The sequence below is a fragment of the Scleropages formosus genome, chromosome 14, assembly GCF_900964775.1.
Source record: "Scleropages formosus chromosome 14, fSclFor1.1, whole genome shotgun sequence".
In the NCBI taxonomy this organism is placed as follows: Eukaryota; Metazoa; Chordata; class Actinopteri; order Osteoglossiformes; family Osteoglossidae; genus Scleropages; species Scleropages formosus.
This window is the reverse complement of record NC_041819.1, coordinates 13,532,100-13,541,003: the sequence shown is the minus strand read 5'-3', so window position 1 is coordinate 13,541,003 and position 8,904 is coordinate 13,532,100. Positions and strand designations below refer to the sequence as shown.

The 8,904-nt window shown below is 48.3% G+C and overlaps 1 protein-coding gene across 1 annotated transcript; it reads right to left on the bottom strand.

Moving 5' to 3' along the window:
- Positions 1–2,041: 2,041 nt before the first annotated feature.
- On the bottom strand, positions 2,042–8,504 carry LOC108919973 (15-hydroxyprostaglandin dehydrogenase [NAD(+)]). Its single transcript, XM_018728415.1, has 8 exons — positions 8,339–8,504; positions 7,872–7,966; positions 7,595–7,718; positions 6,924–7,030; positions 6,656–6,752; positions 3,605–3,681; positions 2,755–2,918; positions 2,042–2,366 (listed from the first exon to the last, which is right to left on the bottom strand). The coding sequence occupies exons 2-8, from the start codon at positions 7,962–7,964 to the stop codon at positions 2,216–2,218; spliced, it is 813 nt and encodes a 270-aa protein (XP_018583931.1). The 5' UTR covers positions 7,965–7,966; positions 8,339–8,504; the 3' UTR covers positions 2,042–2,215.
- Between the last annotated feature and the right edge of the window lie 400 nt (positions 8,505–8,904).

The following is an 8,904-nucleotide window of genomic DNA, read 5'->3' as shown; positions in this document are numbered from 1 at the left end:
TTCCACCATATGAACTAATGCACATCACATGAGTAGCTGCACAAGTTTATCCGAATATCAACAATTCCTAATCAGATTGCAATAATTTATATTTTCTAACATTTACTCTACATGAGTAGCTGCGTGATGGTTTATCCGTTGTTAGTTAAACAGTTTAACAGTTAAACAGCATGAACATTTACACATTACATGAATTTAAGAGATCATGAGAGAAGTGAGTCCAGAAGAGGTGAATTTTAAGACCTTTTTTAAATGTAAACAGAGATTCAGCAGTTCTGAGTGAGAGGGGAGGTCGTTCCATCACATCGGAGGAAGAAATGAAAACCTTTGTGCTTTTGCTTTTGGACCTTTTGTGCCACCAAGCAGGCAGAGGTGGAGGAGCATAGTGGTCTGGTTGGGGTGGAGAGGATGATCAGGTCTTGTAGATATCTGAGAACAGTTACACTGATGCTTTTATAGGTCATAACCAGAGTCTTGAATTTGATCTGGGTAGCTACAGGAAACCAGTGCAGAGAGACAAGAAGGGGACGTACGTGGGAACACTTCAGCAGGTCAAGCACAAGTCATGCATCAGTGTTCTGTATCAACTGTACATTTTTGTCCAAGGATTATGTATTTAAGCAAGTTCTTAGAGTAATTAAGTTGTTAGTTATTATTGTGTTATTTCTTGAAGTAAGTTATTGTTAGTGAGTCATTGTTAACAGCCCAACCAGACTGCTATGCTCCTAAAATTTATTAGGAATGTGATTAGGAATTGTTGATATTTGGATAAATTTTAGGGGGTGCGGTGGCGCAGTGGGTTGGACCGCAGTCCTGCTCTCCGGTGGGTCTGGGGTTCGAGTCCCGCTTGGGGTGCCTTGCGATGGACTGGCGTCCCATCCTGGGTGTGTCCCCTCCCCCTCCGGCCTTACGCCCTGTGTTGCCGGGTAGGCTCCGGTTCCCCGTGACCCCGTAAGGGACGGGCGGTTCTGAAAATGTGTGTGTGTGTGTGTGTGTGTGTGTGTGTGTGTGTGTGTGTGTGTGTGTGGATAAATTTTAATGTAGCTGCTCCGGTGATGTACGTTGGTTCATATGGTGGAAAGACACAAACTAATTGTACTTTAGAGTCACATCTGCATCTAAGTGTCTCTTTCTGCTGATGTAATGCACACATTGTATTTTTCTGTGAGATGTGCATCGCGTTGGAAAAAAAGCATCCACTAAATGAATAAATGTAAATGTAAATGACTGCAAGTGGGGACAGCTGGTACCCTGGTGGTGAGAGCTACTTGCTTGGGACCTGAAGGTTGCAGGTTCAAATCTCATGTCTTGCTGTAGTAGAGCAAGGTACTTACCCTAAATTGCTCCAATAAAAATTACCCAGCTATATAAATGGGTAAATAATTTAAGATAGATTAACATTGTAAGTTGCTTTGGAGAAAAGCATCAGCTGAACAGAATTGTTATTTCTTTGTTATAGTGCTATTTCCCTAATTTCCTTTCTTTATGTAAGCTAATTGTTCAGCAATTATTCGTATGCAACATTCTTGTAATGTGCACTGTGACATAGGGTGATTGTCTGATAAGCCATGCCCAGACAAGCTCCCACTTCTACACAACCACTGGGTCTAATTCCACAAAAGGCCCATCCAGAGTTACCCCAAGCTTGGCTGCATGTTACACAATATGGCTTTACTAAAACTCACACACACACAGACGTACACACAGTGAGTCATGGAACAAAGGCTTTGTTTTTCGACATCTTTGCCACCCACACGGAAAACATTCCGGCACAAGATCTGGGGGATCTAATCGGGAGGATGTTTCTCTTTCATTTTGCATGCCGAACAGTGTGACTGCTGTCTTTTTGTTGATGAATATTCATTTATTTATCTGACAGTTTTCTCCAGTGTCTCTCACAGTGGTTTACCCATTTATACAGTGGGGTGGGGTAATATTTACTGCATCGATTCAGGGTAAGTACCTTGGCTGGGGTACTACAGCAGAGGTAAGATTCAACCCTTTGGGTCCAAAGGCAGCAGCTCTAACCACTACGCCACCTACTGCTGGTTATCAGTGAGAATACAGAAATCATACATGGGAGGCCAAAGATGGGCTTTTATTATTATATAAAATGTATAATTTGATGGGTATGCATCTGGTTATCAAAAACACATCACAACACAGAAAATCCACAGGGTGCTTAGCAGGCACTCAAACTGCGGAGGTCTTACAGCTACAACACAACGGAAGGTGAGGCAACCAGGTCTTTGACCACTTGGGGAAATGTCACGTAGGCCGTGCCCGCCTTCGTCACCATCAGCACCGAGCCATTTTTGCCCTCGTCCGTCACGAGCTGCAGGAATCCTTCGGCGACCTCAGAGACGCTGGATGAAAAAAACAGACCAGGCAAAAAGAAAGGTCTTTGAGATCTTTTTTCTGTGATTTCTAGAAAGTTCTTCAAGCCCCACCCAAAAACATATGGTGTCCTTTGAAAACACAGAATGGCCTCTATTGCATTAGAAATTAGCATTGCAGCATGTACAGTTTGAAAGGTACATTTTTAGAAATCATGTCCTCTACAGCGGACAAAAGCAATTAAGCTGTTCAAGCGGATATATCGTGGCAGCTCAACATTGACCGCTCGTCGTTTTGACTTCCTGCAGAATCGGGAACAGTATGAAACGTGTGAAACCAATAAAAACGTCCCCCCGCCACGCTTCTGCATGCACACGTTAAAAAAGCGACGTGTTCAGAGATGACGTGCAAACTCACTCCAACACGCCTGCATCTTGCAACATCTTTTTACTGATGTCCTTCAAACGGGCAAACTGTCCGGTCGTGCGGTCGTCCTCTATATTCGACAGGATGGCCGTGTTGGTGAAGGATGGACACAGCACGTTGACTCTCACGCCGTAATCACACACTTTGGACACTTCCTGTTGGATGACCAATAAACACACTTGAGCTCTGTTTTCACCATTATTCTTGTATCCTCTGTCCAGCTGGCACTTTTAACCAAAGCAAATAAGTCAAATAAATAATCTCTTTGAACCTCTTATTCACCACATTCATCGCTACAGCCCCTGCAGACCACCTCTGTTCACCTCTGCCTTGTTGTTTATTGTAAATTGGCATTATTTTAAATTCAAGGGTGTAAAAACTAGTCATGCATCAGTAGGAAGAGGAAAAAATATTCAGTGGAGTTATGCAAATATGCAACAGAATATTCGTTCATTTAGCCGACACTTTTCGCTAAAGCAACTTATGATGTTAAGCGACTTACAGTTTTTTTTTACCCATTTATACAGCGGGGTAATTGTAGAGCTCTTTGAATATTTAGCGAGACACATCCTCCTGGTACACCTATGCATAAATGACTAAATACATACAAGAAAATCATAAAAATTAATCATATGTTTGTGTTAGTATTGTGAGGTCAAAGGGTACTGCCTCATTTCCCCTTTTGAATGAATTGTTCTTCTACGGTAAACTCAAAAGAGGACGTCAGCGTGTTGCGTGTATGCGGGTACGTGTATGTGAGCGCTGAGCGGGAAGCCCGCGTTGTACCACACCGCACTGTTTGATCAAGCCCCCGCCCCCACGAGACAGCAGCTCTCCTTACAGCGATGGCTCGGCTGAATCCCACCACACCGTGTTTGGTGGCCGTGTAGACGGGGGTGCTGAGCAGGGGGCCCAGACCTGAAACAAACACGGGGAGGGAGACTTAAGCACTCGTTCAAACCAAAAAAAAAGGAAAAAAATCACAGGTGCATAGCTTTACTATGCTGCATGTGTTTATGTAGAACTACGTGTGGGTGGTGAGCCCCAGGCCGCTCGGCCAAATATCGGGTCGGTTCCTGCAGCGTCCACGTCCATGGGCTCGTGCTGCAAGACGATGTCGGGTGGGCGAGAAGTCGACGGTTGAGGCTCCAAGGCCGCCTGAGACTTTTCTGCAGCCTCCCGCGTCGCCTTGTCCCGCGAACGCTGCTCAGGCTGTCACTGAGCCGGTGTCTTGGCCGGCGTCTTTCGAATCCCAGAGGCCTCGGCTTGCTCCCTAAGACTTAGCAGAGCTCGTCGGTCGCGATAGTACTTTGCGTCGTGTTTCTTTGGCATCTTTCAAATGTTTAATTCGCTGATCCGCCTTCGTGCCCCTTACTTCGATCTAAATGAAGGTTTTCCTGCCGACGAGATACGTATCCGATAGCGCGGCACTCTAGCGACGACCTGACGTCAACGCTACGACGTGGTTCGAACGTGACGACATGCAGGGCAACGCGCGGCAACTCCATAATGAGGTAAGCGTGGGACATTTTCGCAACGCTGCCAGCTCGCTCAGGCTGAACCGGCAGCGGCCGTTCGTATCTCGTTCGATGCGGTGTTCCTTCCTCTGTCCAACGGCATACGCGCTATCTCTCTGTGTCTTTCCATCTGCGAGCAGAAGCGGCGAGAGGGCTTGCATTTGTCGTGACGGTCAATTCCCAAGTTACACCCCCCACCTAGTGCGGAGAAAGACGTAGTTCTACGTCAACAAAACAAAAAAGAAAAGAAAAACCAAAGCTGGCAAAAACGAAAAAAGAAAGAGTCACAAGTGAAATATGTGGGTTCACGCAGCGGGAGGATTCTCCTTGTAACCAGAGAGCGACCGGTTCATATTCCTGGGGGGGGCCCTCTTCGTCATGCTGAACCTAACCGAAACCGCTCTAGTAAAGATGTGTCAAACATATGATACAAACCCCATTTCCTGAAAAGTTGGAATATTTTCTAAAATGCTATAAAAGCAAAAATCTGCAATTTGTAAATTCTCTCGAACCTTTATTTAACCGACAAAAGTACAAAGAAATGACTTCTGATGTTTCGGCTGACCTGATTGGAGTTCGTAAATATAAACAAATTTAGAAACCGATACCTGCGACGCACTCCATAAAAGTTGGGACAGAAGCAAAAGAAGAAGGCCAGAAACCGCTAATAGATGTGCGTGACATTCGAGCCCTCAGATGGCATTGCACCAGAAACTGTCATGCCATTGCGATAAATATAGCCACATGGGCTTGGGAATTCTTCAGAAAACCGTTGTCGCTTAACACAGTCCGCCGCCGCATCCAGAAATGCGACCCGAAACTCTATTACGCAACGCCGAAGCCATACATCAACTGTATGCAGAAACGACGCAGAGTTCTCTGAGCCCGAGCTCATCTCAGATGGGAAAGCCGGTGGAAACGTGTTCCGTAGTCAGATGAGTCCGCGTTTCGGCTTATTTTCGGGAAAAACAGATGTCGGGTTCTCCGAGCCAAAGACGAAAAGGACCGTCGAGACCGTGATCGGCGAAAGGTGCAAAAGCCAGCATCTGCGATGGTGTCGGGATGCGTCAGTGCCCACGGCACGGGTGACTTGCATATGCGTGACGGTACCGTTGACGCGGGGGCGTATGCTGGGATTTCGGAGAGACGTATGCTGCCATCAAGGAAACGTCTTTTTCCCGGGAGTCCACGGTTAGGGTTCGGCAAGACAATGCCAGGCGTCATTGTGCACGTGCTACAACAGCACGGCTTCGTAGACACAGAATGCGCGCGCTTGAGTGGCCTGCCAGCAGTCCACATCTGTCTCCTGTTGAAAACGTTTGGTGTGTAATGAAGAGGAGAATCAGAAAACAGCAAACCATGGACTGCTGCGCAGCTGAAGTCTTGTATTGAGCAAGAATGGGCAAAAATTACTATCCTCGGTTCCCAAATGATTAAAGGATTAAAAGAAAAGGTGATGTAACACGGTGGTAAACATCCCTCTGTCCCAACTTTCTTTGAGTGTGGTGCAGGCATTAAATTCTACATTTGTTGATATATACAACATACAATTACGTTGGTCAGTGAAAACATTCAAAATCTTTTCTTTGTACTTTTATCAGTTAAATGAAGGTTCAAGAGAACAAGTCGCAGATTCTTGTTTTAATTGCATTTTAGAAAACATCCCAGCTTTTCTGGAAATGGGGAATTGTATGTTTATAACATTAACAAAAATAAAGTTAGAAATATATTTATTAAAATGTATTTACTGAATAAGGGGGCACGGTGGCGCAGTGGGTTAGACTGGGTCCTGCTCTCTGGTGGGTCTGGGGTTCGAGTCCCGCTTGGGGTGCCTTGCGGTGGACTGGCATCCCGTCCTGGGTGTGTCCCCTCCCCCTCCGACCTTATGCCCTGTGTTGCCGGATAGGCTCCGGCCCCCCGTGACCCCGCATGGGACAAGCGGTTCAGAAAGTGTGTGTGTGTGTGTGTGTGTGCTTATCCATCTTCACTGGGGCAGTTTGGGCTGAGGGTCCTGCTCAGGGCAGCAGTGATGAGGGCGAACACGCCTCTCCTAATTTTATTCATATTACACATATCGAATATGTAACAGTGCCTTACGCTGGATTTTTATGCATTATATACAAACGTATTCTAGACAACTGCACGGAATAAATGTAGTAGACATAAACATGTAAATAGAAAACATGTGGTGCTGTTTTCCCACCCACAGATGTGCACCATTAAAAGCGTGGCTCTGACTCACTCGGAGTGTGGCGAGTCGCCAAACGCCCATCAGCCCCCGCGGCTCTTTGGACATGTGGCATCTATCAGCACGCGGGTCACACGTGCGGGGCGCACGAGCGCGGCACGAACACGGCACGGCGGCACGGTCCAACCTGCTACGGATGCCACGTTGACGATGACCCCGCCCTGGCCTCCGCTTTCCTTCTTCATGTGCTGGAGCGCGAGGTACGTGCCTCTCACCACGGCGCACTGCGGGGGGACGCGGGCAGAGAGTCGGCACAGGGGTCAAGCGGACGCCCACCTTGTGCGAGCAACCCCTCCCAGGACGGCGAACACGCGGGGAGACACCCGTCTGCCTCGGATGATGTCAGCCCAGCCCCTTCCCATCGGAACCCGTGCTGTGCAGGCCCCCCCCCTCACCAGGTTTATGGACACTGTTCTCTCCCAGGCGTTTTCATCGAGGATCCCGGCGTTGTTACACACGATGTCTATTCTGCCAAACGTCTCCAGAGTTCTTCTGAATGCATCTGTCAGAACACACAACGCACACACTCACGTAATTACTGTTAGGAGAGAGTACACGGCGATCTCAGGCGGGGTGTCGACATCCGTCACGAAAATCCGCGGAACGTCAAACCTCCTTCTCGAGAAGGTTTCACCTACGTTCTTCCACCTTGTGTTTCTTCATCCGTGGCAATTTGCAGAATTTACACGGAATCGGGGCGGTTCAGTGTCTCACACGTGTGCGTGTGACTCGGTAAACATAAACACACCACGCCTCCGGGGCAACCCGGCTGGGATGAGCCGGCCGACGGCTTCCTGTGAGTCAAGGAGTTGATGGGTGGGGGTGGCACTGTCCCCCATAGAAGAGTGTTCCTCATGAAACAAGTTAATCCTGTTTACAACACGCTAGGCGCACATGATCACATCACAACACATACATACCTTTACATTTATTTAGTCACACAGGTGAAACCAGCGCGGAGAAGGGTGACGGATGTATTTCATCAGGAATAGCCCCGTGTCGTGTGTGTGTGTGTGTGAGCGAAGCGCATCTGCGAAAGCGTGTAAGCCGTCGTAAATATGAGCACCTTTCAGCTGCGCGTCCGAGGTCACGTCACAGGGCAGGAACACGGTGCTGTCGGCGCCGAAGTCCCCATCGAGGGAGCGCTTCAGCTCCGCCCCCGCGGCCTCGTTTACGTCGAGCAGGGACACCTGGACACGCGGGACACAGCCGTTCGGAGCTCATTCACATCGTCAGCGGTGTTACCCCAGCGAATGATGTTGCCCCGGGCCGGTCAGTGGTGCAACCTCATTCGGTAATGTTACCCCCCATCAAAGTGATGGTACCCCAGTCAGTGGTGTTACCTTTGCTCCATGTGTCAGGAGGATGCGGGTGAAGCCCTTCCCCAGGCCCTGGGCCGCCCCGGTCACCAGAGCCACTTTCCCCTTCAATGACATGTCTAGAAAAAGTGCCCAGTAAAGAGTGATCTTTTATTATAGGCGGTTTTCTTTCTTTAATCTCTAATAGCTGTTTGCTGAACTCAGCAAGAAGGACTTTGTCCTTACAGGCAGATATGAAAAAACAAATGATAAATTAAGTGGCCTCGAGCCCAGCTGATGATCATGTTCCTTTTGATCTGTTTGTTTCAAGGCGCCAACGGTGTCGGAGAAACATCGGGACACCGATTTAACCCTTAGGTCGCGGACTCATTCTTACTGCATCCAGGGTAAAAAATACCTTGCTTGATCACATCCACTACAGCCACGCAGAAGCGCGCTGATAACCACTCCACCTACCGGCCCCGTCTGTTACTGCACCCACGGAGACTCACCTGGCTGCGAAGACGCGCGCGCTCCTCTCTCGTTCACGATCGCGATCGCGCTCACAGTCTCGTCCCGTCGCTCGTCGCGGCTGCGCTGCTTCTCTCGGTCTTTCCAGCGCGGGCCAGTTAGTTAAGGCACCGCCGGCCACTCCCCCGCTCGCGTGCCCGCGGTAAGCCAAGTGTGATTGGACAGAGGGGGAGGAACGGGTGTGTGTGTGTGTGTGTGTGTGTGTGTGTGTGTGTGTGTGTGTGTGCGTGCGTGTGTGTGCGAGAGAGTGAGAACCATGCCACCACGACCCCATGTCCGACTTCCTCTCCCGTTGGCGCTCCTCACGCGCTTACATTTTTATGTATTGACATCATGTATTCATTTAGCAGACACTTTTCTTCAAAGCGACGTACATCAAATAGAAAATACAATGTGTCCATAGGAGAAAGAGACATAGTTGCAGATGTGTGGCTCTTAAGAACAGTTAGTTTCCTTCACCAACCAATGTTCATCGCACAAGTAGCTGCATAACTTTACCAGAATCGCCGATTCCTAATCATCTTCCTAGTTTTTTTTTTTGAAATGC